The 24,304-nt window shown below is 38.5% G+C and overlaps 1 protein-coding gene and 1 pseudogene across 1 annotated transcript; both read right to left on the reverse strand.

Annotated features, from left to right (window-relative positions):
• Positions 1-342: 342 nt before the first annotated feature.
• Positions 343-7,213, reverse strand: LOC103732412 (annotated as a pseudogene).
• Positions 7,214-12,311: 5,098 nt separating this feature from the next.
• LOC103732406 (olfactory receptor 502-like) lies at positions 12,312-13,241 on the reverse strand. Its single transcript, XM_008830982.1, has one exon. The coding sequence runs from the start codon at positions 13,239-13,241 to the stop codon at positions 12,312-12,314; it is 930 nt and encodes a 309-aa protein (XP_008829204.1).
• Positions 13,242-24,304: the final 11,063 nt, after the last annotated feature.

A 24,304-nucleotide genomic window follows, 5' to 3' on the forward strand; every position in this document is an offset into this window, starting at 1 on the left:
TTAGAAGTACAAAAACCTGAGTTGGTGACAAGCTATTTGGGCTTTGATTGATTAATATAATAGCTGTTCGGATGAGTGCCCACACATACCAAAAATTAAGTGGTATTGTTTCTCTGGTCGGAAATGCTTTTTCCACATTTGTTCTAAGTCTGTCCCAGACTTCTAAATCTAAAGTTCCTGTATCAGGAATCCACAAATTAAACTCTACAACTATTTGCACACAGTTATCTCTGTGCCTTCTAGAAACTTGTGCTCCATTACTATGAAGAATATGATGAATTAAAGAAACAAAAGAAGTAGACTTACCCTGTCCATTACACTTACTTAAATTGAAACTCTATCCTAAACACCTCCTCTGGGTGCAATGTCAGGGGTCCCAGTTTGGGCACCAGCTCTCACGGTGCAGTGACCACAGTCCAAGCCTGAAGGGATAGAAATAGTTAAAGTACTTATTACTATTGCATGGACAGGTACATAGAACTATATATATATATATATATTTCAATCTGCTGGTGATTAGTAAGCACTCAGTAAACTTTTGTTATTATTAATGATTATTTAATGCTTAATTCATAACCACATTTGCACATTAATCTTTTGCTATGCTCTTAAAAGCTAGTTGATTACTTCCAGAACTCTCACATTTTCATATTTATGTATGCATTTCAGTGAGGGGAGAGACCTCATTTGTTTGTAGGCAATAAAACACACATGGGGAGATCAGAGGATAATTTTTCAGAAGTCATTTCTCTCCTCTCACCATATGGGTTCCAGTAATGGTACTCAAATCATTAGGGTGACAAGTGTCTTTACCAGCTAAGCCATTTTTAACACTAATCTCATTTACACATTCAAAAAAGAACAATACAAGTATCTGCTTAACATATGTGTATATATGCACAAGCCTATTCTTAACCAAACAGGACAAAAACACTCATGTCAGTTATAGTCCACGTTTCTGAAACTGGTTACATGGCCTAAGTTGATATTTATAAGTACCTTCCTCTACTACCCATTCTGTATTTCCTCCACCATCAGCAAGCACCTCTGCAGGTCTTGGCTCTTTCCCTGTAGGAGTGACCCATACTTTCATCCCTGAAGGGTCTGGGCCATTTGTTGTCCTGTCTGGACTGGGTTGTTGCAGTTTCCCATTGACCTTAATCACAGGACATGGTAACACCAAAAACAGCCCTAAGGAATCTCCTGCCTTCCAGATATAATCTTCATTACCTCCATTGTGGAGAACCAGTCCAATTTCCCCCTGGTAGTCTGGGTCAATCGCCCCTCCTAATACTGTTATTCCTTTCTTAGCCTGTTGACTTAAGGGCATCAGAAGCCCAAAATGTCCAGGGAGAAGTCTTAGCTTCCAGTTCAATGGAATGTTTGTTGTGTCTCCTAGCAGAAGCACCCTCTCCTATGGAACCAAAACTTCTAAGCCTGATCAAATTTTATGTTCCTTCCACCATTATCCCATACTTTTAAAATCCATTCCGAGACATATCCATTAGATTTCTGCTTGAATGAATTAGCAAATTAACTAAGTTCTTTAGTGGTGTAGTGCACCTCTTAATACATCACTCCTTCTATCTCTCCTCTAGGGTCCTGCCTTAGCCTTGAGCCTGGTTATGGGTCTAGAGGCAACAATAACTGGGCCCTGATGAACATCAGCTTTGTCTTGCTGAATGGGATTAGTTTCCTCAGGCAAGGGTGGGGAGGGTTGGTTTGCAGAGTGTGGGAATACATTCCCTGCTGAGGATGGGGAGATTAATTCATGGATGAAGTAAATTACTCAGGATTCTCCCACACATCTCCATCCCACATGTCAGGATTCCAATCTTTCCCTATCAGTGCCCTCACCTTTACTGCTGACAGTCTTTGAAGCTGGGAATTAAATTGTGTTGCGGGGCAGCCAAAGGTATAATAAGGGCTCCAGCTTGATTTTCTGCAGCTTTAGCTCTCTGGTTGCTGGAGAGAAGATTCTCTTCAAGGGCACACTTGGAAATTTTTAAACTGATTCGAATCTGGAGCTGGTTAATTTTATCATTAAGCTTATTGTTTGTCTCTACCACTTTATCCAGAGATGCTAGAAGTAACCAGCTAGCATCATTTTTCTTATTTTTCCACAAATTTTCAAATGTTTCATGTATAGAGTCCTGCTCCTCACAAGAGGTGAGTTTGAAGACTTAAATGCATTTATCTTCATAATTTCTTCAAATATTCTACACTATGGATTTTCAGTGCTCTCCATGCCACCTGAAGACTCCGAGTTGGAAAGCCTGCTCCAGATACCAACAAGCCCATTAAAGAAATTCATCCTATCAATTCTGTTTCTCGAGATCCACTCCTATTACCACAATTAGTCACTTTTCTGTTGCTGTGATAGAAACACGGACCAAAACAACATATAAAAGGAAGAGTTTATTTGAGCTATGGTTCCAGGGGAATTATAGTCTGCCATGGCAGGGAGGCATGGTGGCTGGAGGTGGCTGGAGTAGAGCAGCAGAAGTTAAGCTCTCACATCATCACACAGGCATAGGAAGCAAGAGAGCGACTGGAAATCCAGCAAGCCTTAAGGACTCTCTAAACCCACCCCCAGTGATGTACTTCCTCCAGGTTAGCCACACCTTCTAAGGCCTCCCTAAACAGCACCACCAACTGGAGACAAAATGTCCAAATACTTGGAGCCTATGGGGGACATTTTCATTCAAACCATCACACTATCCTTTGTGTGCATGTGTGTTTCCATATGAAAGTAGAATTTTTTTTTCAATTTCTGTAAAGAATCGTGTTGGAATTGAAATGGACAGTGCCTTGAATTTGTAGACTGCTTTTGGTAGGTGGCCATTTTCACAATATTAACCTTACCCATTTATGATCAGGGGAGATCTTTCTACCTTCTGGTATCTTCTTCAATTTATTTCTTCAATGTCTTAAAGTTTTTATTTCACAGGTCCTTCACTTTCTTTTTTAGATTTATTCCAAAATAGTTTGTATATTTTGAGGCCATTATCAATGGGATCATTTACAGAATTTATTTCTTAGTATTTTTGCTGTTGATCTATAGGAAGGCTTTTGATTTGGGGATATTAATTTTATATCCTGCTAGTTTGCTAAGCATATTTATCAGCTCTAGGATTTTTCTGTTGGAGACTTTAGGATCCTTTATATAGAGAAACATAACATCTGTAACTAAAGGTACTTTGGTTTCTTCATTTCCTTTTGGGTTATTGCTATAGCTAAGACTTCAAGTACTATATTGAACAAGATTGGAAAGAATGGCCATCCTTGTTCTGTTCCTGATTTTATGTAGAATGCTTTCAGTTTTTCTCCATTTAGCGTGATGTTGGCTGTGGGCTTGTGGTATACTGCCTCTAGTATGTTGAGATATGTCCCCTGCATTCCTAGGTTCTCTCTGATATTTATCATGAGTGGATGTTGGATTTTTTCAAAGGCCTTTTCTGCATCTAATGATCGTATGGTTCTGTCTTTGTTTCTGTTTATGTGGTGGATTACAGCTATTGATTTATGTCTGCTGAAACATCTCTGCATCTCCTTGATGAGAAGCTAACTGATCATGGTAGATCTTCTGTGTCCCAGAGGTGTTGCATATTCCATTCCTGGATTATTATAGATTTGATGTTTTCTTTTATTGAGTGATTCATTTTCCCAAGCTTGTGTTCGAGGTTTGATATTCTCTGCTCCAGTCCCTCCACTTTCTTATTGCTTCGTTCCTCTGAGCTTTTTGTTTGCATTCCTGAGTTATTTTAAGTTCTATTTCCTACTGGCTTTTCTTCAAAGATTCAATCTCTTTATTCAATTATATTTCATGCTTTCAATTGTTTTAGTTATTTCATTCAACACTTTGTGTTTGCATGGTTTTCAGCTTTTTAATCATATCTGCTTTGAGTTCCTTGAACATATTTAAAATTTCCATTTTGAAACCTTTGCCTCGAGCATCCATTTGGTTGTCACCTCAGGAAATGTTATGATGGAGTTGTTCATTTCTGTAATAGCCATATTACTGTGGTTATTCACGTTTCTCATTGTTGTTTGCTGACACCTGGTCATCTGGACCTGTGTGGTGGTACCTCTTGGTATGTGAACTAGCCCTTGTTGAATGTTTCTTTGTATAATATTTGTTTCCCCAACTGGCCAGGTTTGCCCCAGCTGAGTAGTGCTTGGTGTTCAGTTTGTGGTCCACTTTATGTTGCTGTAGGTTTGGGGTGAAATATTTGGTTTCAGTTCAGCTAGAGATAGGTGCAACCTTTGAGTTGCAATTCCAGGAATGCCTGCACAATGTCCTGGATCAGCAGGGTGGGATGGAGCTGCTACATGAACAGGTTAGTTGATAGGATGGGGTGTTTTTGGAGAACAGTGTTCATGAAGGAGAACAGGGAGGCCTCAGGGATCAAACTCCAAACTCCAAGTCTGGAGTGGGGAAGATCCCAGAGACACAGGCTAGCATGAGAAATGAGAAGGCAGAGAGTAACACATCCTGCTAAAACTGGAGTTACTCACAGATCTGGAATGGAACCACAGCATAGCATTTGCTTTTCTTACTATTTTGTACAAACTCTGGCTCAACATAAATCTTGCCACAATTGCCTTTTAGTGACCCTGATGTACTCTTTTGTCTGCTTTGCCTATTTTTCATCCCCCTCCCTGATTACTTCAGCACTTTATGAGCCTATTTTATATTGTATCTTTGCTGGCTAGCTTTACTTTTCATCTTTACACCTGGGAAGAGGGAATCTCAATGGAATCATTGCCTCCACTGGATTTGCCTGTGGCCATGTTTATTTTGCATTTTCTTGATTGCACATTGTTGTAGGGGGGTCCACCCCAATATGTCACTGGTCAGGTGGTTCTGGGTTGTATAATGAAGCAGGTTAAGCCCAACTGACCAGCCCCTGCTTCTTCATCGTAACAATTCACATCACATTTTGTACTTCTCTTTGGTGATAACCTGTTCCTGGTATTTGTTCCTGGGCATAATCTCCAAATATCTTGTAAAACTCAAGGTACATCTGACTTCATGAAATCTTAGACCTTTATTCATGTAAACCCCAAATTCCTGAATAAAGACTAACGTCCCCATGAAAAATGAACCTGTATCTTTGAGATCATCATGTTCAACTGTTAGATATTAGCTGCATTGTTATAACTGAGAAATAAGTCAATGGCAAGTAAGAGACATTATTTTCAATATGTGATAAAATTTATAGACTTTTACTGACATGTTTTGGAATAATCTGTGGAGAACATAGGAAAGACACATCACACACCAATGATATCCAACCTGGCGACCTCAAAGTCTTTCTTCAGAGCTTAGAAATTGCTTTCCAGGTATATATGGGGTAATAATTCAGCCATTTGTCCTTTGTAGATTATGTTTGTTGAGTATTGTTTGTATTCTAGGGCACATGACAATTGAGAAGGAAATTGAAAAGGTCCTGTTGGTATGAAGAGTAAGAAAAAAAGCCACGTGGCAAATTGAAAGGACAGTGATCCATATACATTCAAGAAACTAAAAGCAAGTCAGGGTAAGCCAAGGGCATACTCATGGATGATGATCAATGTCAGGATTTTATAAAGGAACTGGTGGGTATTAACATTCTTAAATAGGAATAATCAGATGATTTTTATTTTATATTTATTTATTTTATGTTTGTGAGTGTTATGCTTGCATGAATGTAAGTACACATATGTGTGCAATGCCTGTGGAAGTCAAGAGGGATTGGATCCCCTGGAACTGGGGATATGGATGGTTGTTAGGTGCCATTTTGGTGCTGGGAAGCAAACCTGGGTCCTCTGCAAGAGCAGCCAATATTCTCATCTGTTGATTCATATCTCCAATCCAGATAATTCATATTTTTAAAGATCATATGTATTGTCTGGACAACTTTAAAGGGAATGAGGGAAAAAATTCTGTGTGGTTAATAATCAAACATGAGGTGTTTGCCATTTGGTTTAGGATGAGTGCCATTACTACATTGAATCCTACAGAACAACAGACATCTCTAAGAAAATATTTCTTTTTAAACAAATTATTTATTTTTATTTTATGTGTATGGGTGTTATGCCTGTATGTATGTAAGTGCAACTGTGTCACATAGTGCCTTCAGAACAGAGATGAGCGTGCCAGAAACCTGCAACTGGAGTTATGATGGTTGTTAGCCACCATGTGCATACTGGGAATCAAGCCCTGGTCTTCTGCAAGAGCAGTCATTGCTCTTAACTGCTGAGCAATCTCTCCATCCCCAAGAAAATATCTTTATATTAAGTTGTCTCTTCAAAGCACTCTTAATCTCATTATTTCTCAGACTGTAGATAAGAGGGTTCAACATGGGGATCACCACCATGTACAACACAGACACCACCTTGTTCTGGTCAGTGGAGTAGCTGGATTTTGGCATCATATAAATGAATGTTACAGTCCCATAGAACCATAGAACAGAGTAACCACAGTGAGGTGGGAGGTGCAGGTGGAGAAGGCCTTCTGACGGCCCTCAGTGGAGCGCATCCTCAGGATTGTGACAAGAATGTAGGTGTAGGAGACAGCTATTACTAACAATGTGATCACAGCAATGGTTCCTGCAGAAAATGAGGTAACAAGTGCAGAGACACTGACATCAGAACAACAAAGTTCAACTAAAGGAGCAAAATCACAGAAAAAGTGGTTTACTCTGTTTGGTCCACAGAAGAGAAAAGAAAAGAAGAAAAAGTTAAAGCAGGAAGCATTAAGAAAACTACCTGCATATGATCCTACAACCAACTGGTTACAGACTTGTGTGGACACTTTGGTTGAATAAAGCAATGGAGTACAGATGGCCACAAAGCGATCATAAGCCATGACAGCCAGAAGGAAGCACTCCATTGGCCCAAAGAAAGCACCTGAATCAAGCTGGATGGCACACCCAAGGTAGGAGATGGTACATCTTTCCACCAGGAAGTTAACAAGCATATTGGGTGTGACAGAAGACGAAATTCCTATGTCAGTAAAAGCTAAGTGGCTTAGACAAAAGTACATAGGGTGATGGAGCTGAGGGGAGACTTTGATTAGAATGATTGTGGTAAGGTTTCCAGACAGAGTTACCAGGTAGATGCACAGGATGAAGCTGAAGAGGATGACTCGAAGGACTGGGTCATCTGTTAATCCCAATAAAATGAACTCTGTCACTGCAGTGTGGTTCCCATACCATAGGAAAGCCATGGGAGAGTGTGGCTGCTGCCAGAACAAAGCTGTGATGAAGACATTACATGAATGTATTTGCAAATATGTAGGTGCGTTTTGTTTAAGACATAGCTAGAGAGTATTATAAACAAATACATCATTCAATAAATGTTTGAATCAACAATTGATGTTTTACTCTGAACTCTCAGTGTTTAACTTGTGTGCTTTAAGTCTGTCTTACAATTTTAAAACAGAAATGCCGGAATTTTTCTACAAATAATGTGAAACATTTCTTCACAGAAAGACTTATCTAAGTGTTTTAAAACTAAAGATATAAAGTTTTGAACACTTTATCTAAAAGTGGCTTAGCTGGTAAAGACACTTGTCACCCTAATGACCTGAGTTCCATTACTGGAACCCATATGGTGAGAGGAGAGAAATGACTTCTGAAAATTATCCTCTGACCTCCATGTGTGTTCTATTGCCTACAAACAAATGAGGTCTCTTCCCTCACTGAAATGCATAAATAAATATGAAAATGTGAGAGTTCTGGAAATAATCAACTAGTTTTTAAGATCATAGCAAAAGGTTAATGTGCAAATGTGGTTATGCAATTAAGCATTAAATGATCACTAATAATAACAAAGGTTTACTGAGTGCTTACTAATCACCAGGAGATTGAAATTTATATATATTATTCTATGTAAATGTCCATGCAATAGTAATAAGTACTTTAACTGTTTCTAAACCGTCATTGAGAACCAATCTGAAAATGTTTAAACTAAGGTTAAATAAAAAATAATATAATTAGAAATGAACACCAGGCAGGCTAAATTCAGTTCATTCTTTTTAGTACCTGTACTGTATATGAAGGGTTTCAATGAGGTTAAGAATGCATGGACATTTTGAACCCACAGCAGGGTAGATTTTCAGCTCTCTGACGGTTAGTACATAAGTGGTGACTGAATGGTAGCACTGATCATAAAGTTTATCAGTTAAGCAAGGCCATGTCTTACTCAATTTTGAAAGAGATAAATTTTCTTGCTAGAACTTAGAAGACATAGATTTCCACATTGAATTTATATATGTAATATATGTATAAATTTATAATGCATAAATTATAAATTTACAAGTTCCTATTATAAATTCATTAATTTAAAAATATTTCTAATTGGGGCTGGAGTGATGGCTCAGGGGTTGTGAGCACTGATTGCTCTTGCAGGACACCCAGGTTCGATTCCCAGCACCCACATTGTGGCTATGAACCGTCCTTAACTCCAGTTCCCAGGGAACCTGAAGCCCTCTTCTGACCTCTATGGCATTACACGACACAGGTGCACTCATATACATGCAGGCAATACACTCATATACATAAAATAAGTAAATAAAATATTAAAAAATATTTCTAATTAAGCCATTGCTCTATCAAGTTGTTTGAAATATCAATGTAGTTATGTAAAATAGAAATAATATTTAGAACATTGTTAGTATTCACTTATTTATGCACATCAAACTCTTACCTAATGTAACAGCATTTCTAACTGAGGAATTATGGAATGATATGTGATTTTCAAAAGAGTACAAAGGTGTACAAATATTCAAGCAAACCAGTTATAAAGTTTATCAAGGTTCACCCCCTAAGTACAGGTTGACTCTCACCTCAGATTTAGATCCTTGTGTTTGTTCACAGTGTCTGGAATCTTTGATGCTAGTGCATTCAATCAATAAATACAGCAATTCTTTTCACAGGATATTCACTGCAAGTACACCATCAAATATTTCAAAGCTGGTGAAATTCTTAGCATTTTGGTTGACTGCCAATTTTATATATTGTTAAAGACCATGTAAGTTACTGGTCCCATCAGTGAATGGATAAATGAGAAAACTCTGAAAATTGAGTTTTATACCTGATTATTTAGAAAAACACAGAAATATAGACTACAGAAATATAGATTCCACAGAACTTCTTTTTTCCCCATTTTGTTTCACAATTGCTTGATTCCATCAGACTTATTTCTCTACTACAGTATGTAAGTACTGATTTTCCCCCATTTACCCACAAAGTCAAAAATCTTACCTTTTGAAATAAGAATTCATTGCAAAGTAAGAAACTCAAAATTGTTATGATTTTATAGCTGCTAAGCCATCCCCTACTATCACTGTTTATCACTAGGATCAGTCTCTGAAGAGGCTCTTGATTCAAGTGTGAATTCAAATCATCAGGGATCATTAGCTCATTCCCAGGTGAGCACTGAGTAGTTCATTCCACACAAACACAACTAATATACAAGGATTGTCAATCTCAAGTGATATATTTTTCTTTTTCTGTGAGTATAGGTGTACTTTCACTTGATAAGAAAATATGTATAATAGCAAATTATCTCTGGTAAATACTTGTTTTAAGATCGTTTGTATTTGAGTTTAGAAGCTGTTAAACCCCAAATAAAATGAACAATTTGGACTTCTTTCTTTCAATGTCAGTTTATTTTATTAATATTTTGTAGTGATGGATGTAAGTCACTCTATTAATTACTTTGGTCACTGTAGGGAGGGATGATGTGCAAAGTTAAATTATAGACAACTGTATGATATATATACTTTAAAAAGTTTTATTTCTTATTTTATGTGTGTGAATGTTTTGCCTGCATATATGTAAGTGCACCTATGTCATGTATGTATATGAATGTTCTGTATGCATATATGTAAATGCACTTATGTCATGCCATGCCCATGGAGTCCAGAAGAGGGTATTGGATCCCCTGGAATTTGGGTTCCAGCTGGTTGTTAGTCACCATATAGGGGCTGGGAATGGAACCTGAGTCCTTTGCAAGAGCAGTCAGTGTTCTTCATTGCTGAGCCATTTTTCCAGCATCAAGATATGTGAGCTGTTCACGTGAGGGACCCTGGAGGTCCTCCAAACAATAAAGGCCATTGCCAATAATGTTGTTGCACACCAGAAGTGGACAGAGAGACTCTATTGCTGAAGACACTGCTTGATGTGAGGGCCAGACAGAAGGAAATCAAGCTTGGACTAAGCTGGAAACTCCCTGCTACTGGACGGGTGGCTTTCATGGTGCCAAAAAGTGATATGCAGATGATTGGGGGAGAACCGACCCATATAATTCTGATCAGTGATGGACCCAGCATGCTGTATCATCAACATAGCAAACAAAATGTTCCTGCTGGTGCAATATTTGAGTGTCTAGTGTATGTACAACCAGCAAATTTTCTGTTGGATAAAATTCCTGCTCCTAGGGGTGGAACACACATCTGGCACTGTAGACCAGGCCAACCCATTGTGGCAGGAGAGAATATAGGCTCCAGTGGGAAAACACTGCAATCATTTTGTTAGATGGGTGTGATGAACCTGCTAAAGTATAGTCCAAATGCTTGTTTGCTGTGTTTATGAACTTATAACTTTCTATTTGATCTTAGAATACACACCATTAAAATTACTAAAAATCTTCACACTATGCTAATATTTATCAGAACATTTTTTCTTTAAAAAATTTATTGAGCTTTTACACATTTCATACAACAGTTCTTAATCAAATTTAGATCCCCTCCCCCATCCATGCCTTCATACACAACTTCCCCTGCCGGGCCTCATGCATTCTGGCATACTTGCTAAGTCCTATTACGTCAAACACTTGTACTCAGATGCCCTTTGGTGAAAATTCATCCACTGGAGTCTAGTAAGTGCATCTAGGGATCTTAAGTAAGGTCCACTCTCCCTCACCCAGCAGCAATCAGTCTCCAACACTTCCCAGGCTAGGGCCAGTCTCCTGCCCTTTTCCCTCACTCCACTCTGGGCCCTTGTCTGGTTGAGTTGGTGTGGGTCCTTTGTTCAATGCCATCATTGCCATAAGTTCACATGTGAAAGCTTCCAGTAGCCTGGAAGCCCCTGCTTGCCTATATTCATGAAACAACTTTAGCTCTTACAATCTTTCTTCTCCCTCTTTTGCAATGGTCTCTGAGTCATATGTGGGTGAGTCCTATCCAAGGACACACACTCTACAGTGTTTTATTCTCTAAAAGTTGTCCAGTTGTGGCCTTCTGTGTGCATTGTACTCTGTTCTAATAGGAACCTTCACTGGTGAGAGTTGAGCGATGCACTAGTTTTCTTTCTACCCCCCTCCTCCATCCCACTATGTTCCACGAGCTTTAGGTATAGAGGTTCCACTGTAGATATATCACCTACGACTGGGTATTTTTCAGATGTATATCCTTGTGTGTGACCAGTTTCGGGGCTCTGCAGTAGCCCCATCTATTGCAAAAATAACTTATTTGATGAGTGGTGGAGAGTACTAGGGGGAGGGTGGGAATAATGGAGGTGCTTGGACTGAGGAGGGAGAAGGTAGGTTGGATAGGGAAGAGTAGAGAAGAGTGGATCTTGAGGTTCTAGGGAAGCAAGACAGAAATTTGTTAGATCCAGAACTCCCTGAGAAATGCACATATGGTGTCTGAACACTTGTACATAGGTATACCTGGGAGCTGTATGACAAGGAACACAGTGCCAGAGAGGAGAGAACTTCCTTTGAGTGGTTGGTCAGAGTAGTCCAAGAGACTCCCACAATAACAATGCAACATATTGCCAGAGCTCTTGGTAATTTCCCAGAATTGGAAGATAAGACCCTACTGCTGAACACAGGGCATATTTTGGATACAGGACTTGGAGCAATGGAACAGCAACTGACCTGTAAGCCTCGACCTGAAATTTAGCTTTCATAGTTCTAGAGGATACTATGCAAGCTGCTAAGGGAAAAAATCAATTAATGGTCCAACCCAGCCCTAAAGCCTAATAAACATAATGATCAGGACAGTAAACTACCTCTAATGATGCAGTATTATCTGCAGGGTAATCAGCAGCTGTCTGATTAGACTTAAAGCCCTCTCAATGTGAGTGAACTCATTGGTGGCACTGTAAAGACAGTCAAATACACATTACTGGAGAAGTCATAGATCCTAGAGAAAACTTTATCTCTGTCATATCTCTAGACAAAAGAAATTTCTTACCATATACTAAGTATGGATCCTTATATTTATAGAACCTATTTTTCATGCACAGATAATCAGTTTCTTTTATTATTTCTGTCTAAGAATTATCATTACTACATCAAACCTTACAAAATATTTTCTAACCAAGTTGTCTCTTCAGAGCTCCCTTAATCTCATTATTCCTCAGGCTGTAGATGAGAGGGTTCAACATGGGGATCAACACCATATAGAACACAGAAACCAACTTGTTCTGGTCAGTGGAGTAGCTGGACTTCGGCATCACATAAATGAATGTGACAGTCCCATAGTATAGAGTGACCACAGTGAGATGGGAGGTGCAGGTGGAGAAAGCCTTCTGGCGGCCCTCAGTGGAGCGCATCTTCAGGATGGTGATGAGGACGTAGGTATAGGAGACAGCTACGACTAACACTGTGCTGAGAGCGGCAGTGCCTGCAGAAAGTGAGGTAACAGCTGTGGGGACCCTGACATCAGAACAGCAAAGTTCAACTAAAGGAGCAAAATCACAGAAAAAGTGGTTGATTCTGTTTGGTCCACAGAAGAGAAAAGAAAAGAAGGAAAAGGTAAAGGAGGAAGCATTTAGAAAACTTCCTGCATATGATCCCACAACTAACCAGTTACAAACTTGTGTGGACATTTTGGTTGAATAAAGCAGTGGACTACAGATGGCCACAAAGCGATCATAAGCCATGACAGCCAGAAGGTAGGACTCAAGTGTCCCAAAGAAAGCAGCTGAGTCAAGCTGGGTGACACACCCAAGATAGGAGATGCTATTGCTTTTCACCAGGAAGTTAACAAGCATGTTGGGTGTGACAGAAGATGAAATGCCTATGTCGGTAGAAGCCAAGTGGCTCAGAAAAAAGTACATGGGGTGATGGAGCTGAGGAGAGATTCTGATTAGAAAGATTGTGCTGAGGTTTCCAGACAAAGTCACCAGGTAGATGCACAGGATGATGATGAAGAGGATGACTCGAAGGACTGGGTCATCTGTTAAGCCAAGTAAAATGAACTGTGTCAGTGAAGTGTGGTTCCAAGTCTGCAGGAAATCCATGGGACAGTGTACGTGTTTCCCTCAAAAAGCTATGATGACAATATGAAGGAATTTATAAATCATTTCATTCTCATGCATATGTACATTAACAAAAAAATATATATAAACAAAAGCCATCAAAGAGAACTTCAGAGTAGCAACCGATGTTTCCAGAACTCTCAATTTTCATATATTGTTGCATAATAAGTATGTCTTAAAAATTTAAAGCAGAAATAGTAGAAATTAGCTCTTATATCATTTGTCTTTTCTTATCATTTATATGTAGTAAAATATACCATAGTGTCTTTAAAGCTAACATTTTAAAATGTGAGATTCATGAAGGTGGCAAAGTAATTTAAAAATACAACAAAATGACAGAATGTACAAACATAATATTATATGGCGAAGGCACAGACATTTGATAATTTTCAGTGAATGCTTAATAAATCACTAGGTGGAGATTTAGAGTTTATGTGTAGTGATATTTCTGCCTCCATGAAATACATTCATTAGTTCCAATTTACAATGGGAAAAATTGATTTGAAAATAGTAATTTAAGTTTACATAGAAAGTGGTAGAATTAGGTATGTACACAGGAAAGTTGACCTTAATCTATTTCTCTTAGTAACTATACATAAAAGAGTTAAAATAAAGTTTAGAGTACATGGAAATTGCAACAGATGACAGGGTATGTTTTTGACTTCCTGACTATTAATATCAGCATTTCTTGAATGGTGATATGACTATATATCTATCACTTAAGCAAGGTCACGCCTTAATTGACTTTTAAAGAAAGAATTTTCTTGTTAGAAAAGGGAAGCAATAGAAATAATAACATTATAAGCAGAAGAGCTTAGTACAAATGTATTAAATATTATATTTAAATACTCTTAAACCACTGATCATTTAAAATATCAATATCATTATTACTTAGACATGTGAATAATATTTAGAACACTATTTGGTGTTTATTTAGATGTACCAAATCCTTTCCATACTTAAACATTTTTTCTAATCAAAGAATGTTGAAATGAAAGAGCCTGATTTTCAACAGAGTACACTGGTGAAAAAGTATTCACCTAAAAGTTGAGGATGATAACCAAGGTTCATCTCCTACGTACAGGCTGACTCTCATCTCCTGAGATATTTGACTTCATACCCTAATGTCCATAGAGTTTGGAACTGGTGATGGTTGGGCATTCATTCAATGAACACAGTAGGACTTTCCACAAGACATTCATTGAAAGTAGACATCAACACACTTCAAGTTGGTGAGTTTATTAGCATTTTGTCTGAGTCATAAATTTATACACTTTTAAAGGCTATATTGGGTTTTTGTTCTGTCAGTGAACTGATGAATAAGGAATCTTTGAAAACTAAGTTTCATGCCTGATTATTCAGAAGAATTTAACTATGGAAATATAACTTGATTCTACAAGATTTTTTTTTCTTTTTGCATGATTCCTACTGGCTTATTCTCAACTTTGATTTAAAAATGCAGATATGCTTTTTAAAGAAAGACTTCAATGAATAAAGAAGACCCTTTAACCACAAAGTCAAAGTCTTACCTCTTGAAATAAGAATTCATTTCAAAGTAAGAAACTCAAGGTAGTTATGATTTTATAGCTGCTAAGCTGTCTCCTACTATCACTGTTTATCACTAGGATCAGTCTCTGAAGAGGCTCTGGATTCAAGTGTGTATTCAAGTCACCAGGGATCATTAGCTCATTCCCAGGTGAGCACTGAGCAGTTCATTCCGCACAAACACAACTAATATACAAGAACTATCAACATCAAGTGACCTCTCAACTTTTCATTTTATTTAATTATCTCAGGTAAATATCAGGTCTTGGTTATCTCATATTTGAGGTTAGAAGACACCAAACTAAGAACGTAAAAATGGATTATTTTGGATTCTTTTACTCAGTTGCCACTTATGTTAATAGTATTTTGTATTGATTGCTGTAAGATACTTTAAGTACTTTGAGGAATGTGGGGAGGGATGAGATGTAAATTTCTTTAAAAACACTTATTTAAGCTATATATTTAATAGTCAAGGATATAAATTTGATTGTTACATAGAACACTGTGAAGGGAAAGAGGTTTGAATGAATTCTGGGTAAAATTAGCATATCATACCTCTTACTTCAAACAGGTGACAACTCGTTTTGGCTTACGTTTTGTGATGGAGGGTGGCAGAAACAGAGATCTCTGACTACAAGACTCAGTCCAACTCCCTTGCTAATTTTCATTGCATAAAAATCATACATTGCTTCCTTGGTGTTCCTTGATATATGTAGTAGACCACTAAGCATGAATCAAATATGAAGAAGTTGAGGACTGACACTTGAGGTTGTCCTCTGTCCATCACATGCATATTGTTGCACTTGTCCTCACATGGACACACATATATCACACAGGTGCATATACATAATATATAAATGATAAATAAATTGAATGAATAAGTAAATAAATGAATGACTCACCAAAGAAACTTCTTTCAAACAGTTCCACAACTGGTCCAAATGCAGATAATATGTGACTCTGGGTTGTCCAGCCCCAGCTGACATATCTACAAGGCCATATCTCCATCTAAAACTCTGGGATCATCATGAAAGAGGGGGAGACAAGATTTTAAGAGCCAGAGGAGCAAGATGCCTACTGCTAGATAATGCAGTCTAGACATGATAGTGACATTGCACCACTGAAATCTCCATAGCATGGTAGTCTAACAAAGTCCGCATAATGACAAAACAAGTTCACACAACAATGAAGATGGCAGAATTTTCACAGGGTCTCACCTCTAGTTGAAGAGCTACAAACAGCCAATGTATACTGAGGGAGGGAGAATCAGTTTTCTCCAAGGACTAGCTCCCTAATAGGTAATCTAATCCCAAATGATCAGCCCTAAACACATGTATAAATGAGTGCCATTAAATGATTTCAGTACATTATAATGTATATATATGGCTGGAGGGATAGTGCAGCCATTAAAGGCTAAGGATAACATCCATAATACATATATATATATATATATATGTATATATTATATATATTACACACACACATTGTGTAATGTGTGTGTATATATGCAACAAGAATAACCAAAGTGTAGATAAGAAATTGAGAGTGAATGGGGTACATGATGGGAGTTGTGGGAAGTGGGAGGGGTAGAAATGATACAAGTAACATACTCATGTATGAAGTTTTCTATGTGTGTGTGTGTGTGTGTGTGTGTGTGAATCAGTAAAAGCTTTCTCAGATAAGCTGTGTATTTAACTCTTCACAGATTATTCATTTTTTAGATGGTCTCCTGCAACTCAGAATGATTTCAGATTTGTTATATAGTCAAAGATAACCTTGAGCTTCTCATCCTTCAGCCCCTTATCTCCTGTGTCCTGGGATTACAGATATTCCATACTACACTCTGTTGGTATGAGGCTGGGGATTGAAATAAGGGCTTCATGCATGCTAGGCAAGTGATCATCCCTGGCCTTATACTGCTATCTCATTTTATCTTAATGATTTGCTGAGCTAAGTATAGGTATATTATCTTGTTTCTACAGATGCACTCAGACTGAGAACTACTCTCCCAAATATATTCATGGATCAAAATTTCATCTAGGATTATGACTCAGGTCAGGGACTAGAGGTGGGTTATTTTTCTTCATCAGTTAATGAATTAACAGATAGGGAAACAAATGGCTCAGTGTAACATGAAAGTTTACTGGAAAGAACTGCAGGCTTCTTTAATAGAGAATGGCCCCCCTTCCCCGAGAACTGGGATTTGGGATTTTATTTGGATTTTGGGTGTCCCAGTGATCTCTCTCCCTCCCTCATTTTCTCTGATGGTCTAAAGGTGTCTAGGTGATCTTTGTGTATCAGGGATGGTGTTGCCCGAGTTCTCTTAGGGTCCCTTGCTCCTGGTGCAGGTAGACAAACCACATAGCACATATTTATCTGAATTTTTCAGTTTGTATCCTGGGGAGGGGGAATGGAGTAACTTACAAAGGCAAACACCCAGTGCTCCATACCAAGGTGAACACCCTGTGCCCATTCCACTCTGTGGCTCAGTGGCCCGCCATTGCAGATTTCTTCTGTGCCCTGCCCACAATCACCATCAGCTTTCACCCATGCCTTGTGCCCCTCCCCGGTCTTGCTCCAGGTTGTTAAATGCCCCCTCTTACATCCATGTGTGCGAGGCACCAGGACTTTTCCTTTCCACCCCTGCTGGTGCCTTTTCTCCAAGATGGTGCCCAAAAGCCCCTCCCTCCATTGCTAACTCTCCACAGTCAATTCTCTGCAGCAGGCTCAGCCCCTCAGAGGAACCTGGCTGCTTGGGACACAAATGTGTCTCTGTCTCTGTAGTTGTTGATTGGCTGTGCTAAATGTGAACTCCTCAAACCCTTCTGCTTTATGTGATATAAGAAGTACAGAGAGACCCACCAAATATGAAAAAGAATGGTCTATGTTTTTGGGGGAAATGGAGACTTACTACTGAGGACACAAGCCACAAAGAAAAGGATATATTCTGTGTCTTACTGGAATAAAGGACATGTAAAACTTAATCTGGGATATTATGTCTCTCTTTTCTCATTCCAAGTGTCCACAGACTCAGTTGGGTATTAGAATGTATAGTTTGGACAACTGCTCCCACTGATTTTCCATAAGTAGATATAGGACAATATTTACCCATTCATTTATTTGAAAATATTTGTTGAACATTTGTTGTATTCTGTAAACTGAGTGAACATAATTATCATAAGGTATAGCTAAAGGCTACATAACAAGAAAAAATACCACAGGAGAAACTTTCCTTTGAGTTGTTGGGTGGCCCAAGAGACTCTCAGATAGTAACCCAGCATAGAACTGGGAAAATGAACAGCAAACCCCAATCTTATTTAAAGGAATGTTGGCAACTGATTGCTGCTAGATGAGGAAGAGCTGATCTTTCTAAAATAAGGAACTCTAGATAGGCTCACTAGACTCAGCAGATTGACAAACATTGCAGAACAGCTGGGGGCACTGATAACACAGTGGATAGTAACGGGTGACATAGTATATGGGCTCTAGTGGTGGTGGTGGGGGTGCTATGGGAGGGTGCCATTTGCGATGTAGGTATAAAGATGAATAAGATTCTTTGGAATGTTCTGTATGAAATGCACAAAAAAATCAATCAATAAAAAATTTATATCTCAGTAGAGAAGGAAATAGTAAATAAATGAACATATTAAATATGGAACATGCTGAGTAGTGAGGAGGAAGCCATCTGTGGCTAAGTATCATCACTATAACACAGTAACAGTCACTTGTTTTCTAGGGCTTGGTATGTTATGAATCCCTGAAGTACAATGTTCAATGGAAAAAGAAGATTACAGTTTATGGAATTAAATAAAAATATATAGAAGGCAACTTGAAAAGCACATCACTTTGATTTTACAAAACAATAGCAATTGCTTTCCCACAAGGTACCTATGAGTCACTGGAATGCCCTGAACAGCAAGCCAGCAGCTGTACTACCAAAGCATCTCCTCTTCCCAGTGGTTTCTTAATGTTTGCATAACCTCAAGGGAGCGGGGCAGCCTATCCCTCAAAGAGGGGATATTCCCATCTGGAGGAAATAGCTACACTGCAAATACATTTTGAACTTCTTAATAAACAGTGCTATTTAAGGGTTAGTGAGCTTTCATTTTAACGTGGATGTGCAGCTAGTCCACTAAGATTTCCTGGGACCACTGAAGGGTCCACTTGGTGGACCTCATACTTGGAATACTAGTGAATGTGGATCCTTTCTAGTCTTTGGATGACTGTACTATTTCCAGTTCCATGCTCTTCTGAGCTCCACTTCAAGGCCTGCATATGATGGCTCTATTATCACATGTACAGGCATGGTTTCCTGTGGATCCATAGAAGGGCACCTACTGGATCATTGGGTAAGTCCCCAGGTTGGTAGTATCATCACTGTGTGTGGATGCAGGACACTGAAACTTAACCATAAGGTTGTTTTAGGGAGCAAATTGAGATGAAGCTAAGACTTTCAGGTCTTTTTATGATCACAGAAGCATGTATCTGCCAATTGATGTTGAGCCTGTTCTTCAAATGCAGTTTAGAGAGACTGGAGCTGATTTATAGAGCGATTTCAAGATCCAAAATGGGATCTTGATTCAATCAGCAAATCTGTAGGGGAAGAAAATACTTCAGTGGTTTTGTGTGGAACAATATATTCCTTTGTGAGGTGAGACAATCCTAGAAGGGGTATAGTATAACTATATGACAAGATGTGAGGAAATTTGGCTCTGAGAGCATGTGTAAAGTAGGAAATAATGTTTGTATATAGCAAAGTAAACCTTATGAGATGTGCTTCCTGGAATTTATTTAAAAAGTTATATTGGCAATGTCCTCCTGTTATAGGGTAACTCCTTTTAATCTCTATTTTATATATAGTATATATATATATTAAATATAAAAATAAAGTATATATAATATATATGTATGTATTTAAGAAGATTCTCTAATGGTAGTTTCTATTTGACTTTTCATAAAGATCTTTAGAATTAATTATCCCTCCTCTTACTCCTTCCTCTGCCTTTCCATTCCATTTCCACCCCATTTAACTCTTTCTATTCCATTGCTCCCCTTTCCCCCTTTATATCACTGTATTCTATATCCCTCCAAAGAAGGTCCCCTCTTCTGGCTGTTTACTAGTTTCTTGTGCTCTAAGGATTCAAAACTAGTGTCTACTTATGAAAGAGAAAACGCAATGTTTTTCTTTCTGGGTCTGGGTGGTGTCACTCAGGATGACTGTCTCTAGTTCCATTCATTTATGTATAAATTTCATAATTTCAGTTTCTTAACAGTTTAGTAATAATCCATTGTGTGAATGCACCATTCTTTCATTACCCATTCATCCACTGATTGGCCATCTAGGTTGTTCCCATTTCCTGACTATTGTGAATAAAGCAGTAAAAATGGACCATATGGTAGATCTTTTTCTAGTTTTTTGAGAAACATGTACACTGATTTCCATAATGGCTGCACCATTTTGAACTCTCACTAGCAATCGATAAGAGCTCTGCTTTCCCCATATCCCAGCCTTCATTTATCATTGCTTTTTGGATTGTAGCCCTTCAGTCTGAGGTAAGAGGAAGTCTCACACAGTGGTCTTAATTTGCATTTCCCTGATGACTAAATATGTTGAACACTAAAAAATTTCTCAACCATTTGTGTTTCAGTTCATTGTCCCAATTATTAATTAGGTTTTTTTATGTTTAGTTTTTTGGGTTCTTGGTATATTCTAGCAACTAAGCTTATGTACAGCTTGGAAAGATTTTTCCAATTTTACAAGCTGTCTTTTCATTCAAATAATAGTGTCCTTTATTGTACAGAAACTTTTTAGTTTCATGTGGTCCCGTTTATCAGTTGTTGGACTTAATGCCTGCCCCAAAGCATCCTGTTCAGAAAGTCATTCCCCATAATTATGAGTTCCAGTGTATTCCCTACTTTCTCCTTTATGAGATTCAGGGTATCAGGTCTTATGTTGAGGTCCTTGATCCATTTGGAGTTGTGTTTTTGTGTATGGTGAGAGATAAGCATCTATTTTAATTCATCCAGTGTGAAGCAGCATTTATTGAGCATGCTGCCTTTTCTCCAGGGTGTATATGTGGCATTTTTGTTGAAAATCAGGTGACTGTAAGTGTATGGATTTAAATCTGGGTCCTCAATTCTATTCCATTGAAAAATGTATCTCTTTTATTACTATAGTTGTGCATTATAATTTGAGGTCAGGGGTGATAATGCCTCCAGCAGTTATTTTATATCCAGGATTATTCAGTCTCCTAGATTTTGTGTGTGTGTTTCCATGTAAAATTTGAGATTATACATTTCAAGTCTGTAAAGAATTGTGTTGGAATTCTAGTGAATATTGCATTGAATTTGTAGATTACTTTTGGTAGGATTGCCATTTTCACATTAATTACACTGATCCAAGAGCATGGGAGGTGTATCAATCTTCAGGTGTCTTCTTCCATTTCTTTGTTCAGTGTCTTAAAGTTTTTATTATGCAAATCCTTCATTCCCTCGATTATACTTATTTCAAGATGCTTTATGTTTTTTGAGGTTACTTGTGAGTGGGATGGTTACAATGACTTCTTTCTCAATATGTTTGTGGTTGGTATATAGGGAAGCTGCTGATTTCTTGGTGTTAAAATAATATCCTGCTACTTTGATGAATATGTTTATCAGCTCCAGGAGTTTTCTGGTGAAATTATAAGGGTATTTTATGTATAGTAGCATATCATCTGAAAATAAGGTAACTTTGACTTCTTTTTTAAAATTTTGTATTCTTATCTCCTTCCCTTGTCTTGTTGCTCTAGCTAGGCTAGCAAAGACAAAGCAAAGAGCCAGGAATGAACTATGTGTTTTGAAGCTGTTTATGAGGTCATATAGATCCTCAAACAATACTGGTCATTGATCCTGCTTTTCTCTAACCACCAGAAACTGGACAGTAAGACCATATAGCTGAGGAAACCAATGAAATGAGTTGTAGACAAAACAAGGAGAAATCATGCTGGTACTGACCTGAAAGCTTCATGTCTATTAGATAGCTTTCATAGTGCTAGAAAGAGCTATGTATGCTATTGGAAGAGAGGGTTGAGAATTGCCTTTGCCCATATGTGAATCCTATGAGCTACAACATCAACTGTGCTAGAAGTTATATCTACTAGTGTAATTAATGGTGGCATGAATGTTGGAGTAAACAAGAAATTTTTAATTGTATTAGACATCTACTTCACAAGGTAGTACACATGTATCTGACACTGACATAAGGCCTTAAGAACCTGTGGCTAGGCAGATCACAGATCACAGGGGAGAGCCCACTCATCTTATTCTACTAGACAGGCATAGTATTACAGCAAAACCTAATGACATAGTTAAAGCACAGGTTAATGTGTTGCTGAACTGTTACCAGAGAAGTTTCCTCATGTAGCAGATGATGATTAAAAAAGAGACCCACAAATGTCCAACATGCAGAGTATAAGAGACTGAAGTCTGCTTATCCCTCAATAGGACACCTATGTAAAATTCTGCCTCCCAAGGCTCAAGGATCACTGAGGAAGAGGGGGCAGAAAGACTGTAGCAGCTGAGGGTGGTGGATGACCAGAACAAAATGAGCTCACATAGGACTTGGGCATGCTGTTACTCCTATGAGCTCACAGCAATGGTGACAGCATGCTCAAGTCCTATGTGAGCTCAAGTCAGACATAATCCCAGTAAAGTGTGAAGAAATGTATAAGAAACCCCAACCACAGCTGAGGAACTGTTTGCAAACAAGAGTTGCTTAGAGGGGGGAGAGTCACACTCTTTTTTTTCTTTATTTATACACCCACTTCCCAGATAGAACCCTCCCATAGCCTCCCTCCCCCCAATAGAGTCCTTATACCCTGATATCCCTGCTACTGTCTGCTGTGTTGTTGGCCCCCCAGCCACTCCCCACTACTTGCCCTTATGGTGAATCTAGTCAGCCTATATAGAGGTCTTTGTTTTAGGAAGGTCAGCTGTTCCTCATCTGGCAGTAATCAGTTGTCTATATTCCTTTGGATAAGATTGGGGTCTTCTATTCATTTTCCCCATTCTATGTTGGCCCCATTCCCTGGCCAACAACTCAAACGAAGGTATCGCTTGTCTGGCATTGTTGCTTGTTATGTAGCCTTTAGCTATACATATGAACTCTTATGAAGTTATGTTGGACCATTTAATCTTTGGTTATACTTTCCTTTTGGGTGTTTAAGGCCACACAGTTGGTCCAGATAAACCGATTTATTTTTACTCTTAAGGTCGTTTGAGGATCTGTTCCTCAGGGGTCACATGGCTTGGGAGGAGTCCCTGGCTCCTTTCTTTTACCATTTCTACCTATGTGAAGATAAGTCAAAGGTCCTGCTTGACCATGGTTGGCTTGGCTTGGAAGCATGGAGGAAGTGATTCCTCTGTGTTGACCCTCCTCTTTATAGAACATTTGTTCAAGTCCATCTGGTGGGATCTCCTCAGCCTCCTTGATCAAGAGGACAGGTGACCCACCACCGTTATAGGACATTTTGAGAGATGCTCATAGTCCCTTGGAACTAGTAGAGATGTAGGAGGGTAAGGAGCAAAAAGTGTCCTTTATGTCCCTCTGACCAAATATTATATACCTCAAAGTATGTCTGTTAAACACCCAAGAAGGTTAGTGCCATCAGTCTGGTATTTTTAATTATTGTGTATCATGAAGATAAATCTTGGGCAAAGACCAGTTCTCAGATAAACCTTACCTAGACATATATTTCTTGATCTGCTATGTATAATTGGTCAGTAGGTTGTAGGAGTAATATGGTTCTCCCTGGTTTTCAAAACTAGCTAGGCATTGTTTATCTCTCGTATTGTCTCACCCCTCCATCATGGTTTTCCCACTTAAGGTTCCCCCATTTCCTCCCTTTTTCCCTTACTATTACCCTTTACATATGGTCCTACCTCTCTTTAGCTCCTTCTTTCCCTTTATCCCCTAGGTTCCTTGTATACCATTCCCTCCCCTCTCCCTTAAACTAACCCAATTTTTATCCATATCTCCCTTATTAAGGCCTACCTGTTTCGTACTGTTCTTCTCTTTCAGGTTTTTTTTTCCTTTACCTCCCTGTTTCCTTTCCATTATCCTGGTTCCTATAGTTATGCCTGGTTGCATACTTATTTATCAGAGTCTGGTTCTAGGATCAGCATATGAGGGAGAACATATGTCAATTTTTTTTCCGAGTCTGTGTTACTTCACTTAGTAAAACAGTTAATAGTTTCATCCATTTACCTGCAAATTTCATGATTTCATCTTTTTTTACTGCTGAGTAAAACTCCATCGTATAAATGAGCCACATTTTCATTATCCACTCATCAATTGAGGGACACTTAGGTTGCTTCCATCTGTTAGCTATTGTGAGGAGAGCAGCAACAAACAGGGATGTACAAGTGTCTCTGCAATAGGATGAGTTCTTTGGGTATATGCCAAGGAGTGGTATAACTGGGTCAAATGGTAGGTTCATTTGTAGTTTTCTAAGAGTTCTCCA

This window comes from Nannospalax galili, unplaced genomic scaffold, assembly GCF_000622305.1.
Source record: "Nannospalax galili isolate Female #2095 unplaced genomic scaffold, S.galili_v1.0 scaffold2155, whole genome shotgun sequence".
Lineage (NCBI taxonomy): Eukaryota > Metazoa > Chordata > Mammalia > Rodentia > Spalacidae > Nannospalax > Nannospalax galili.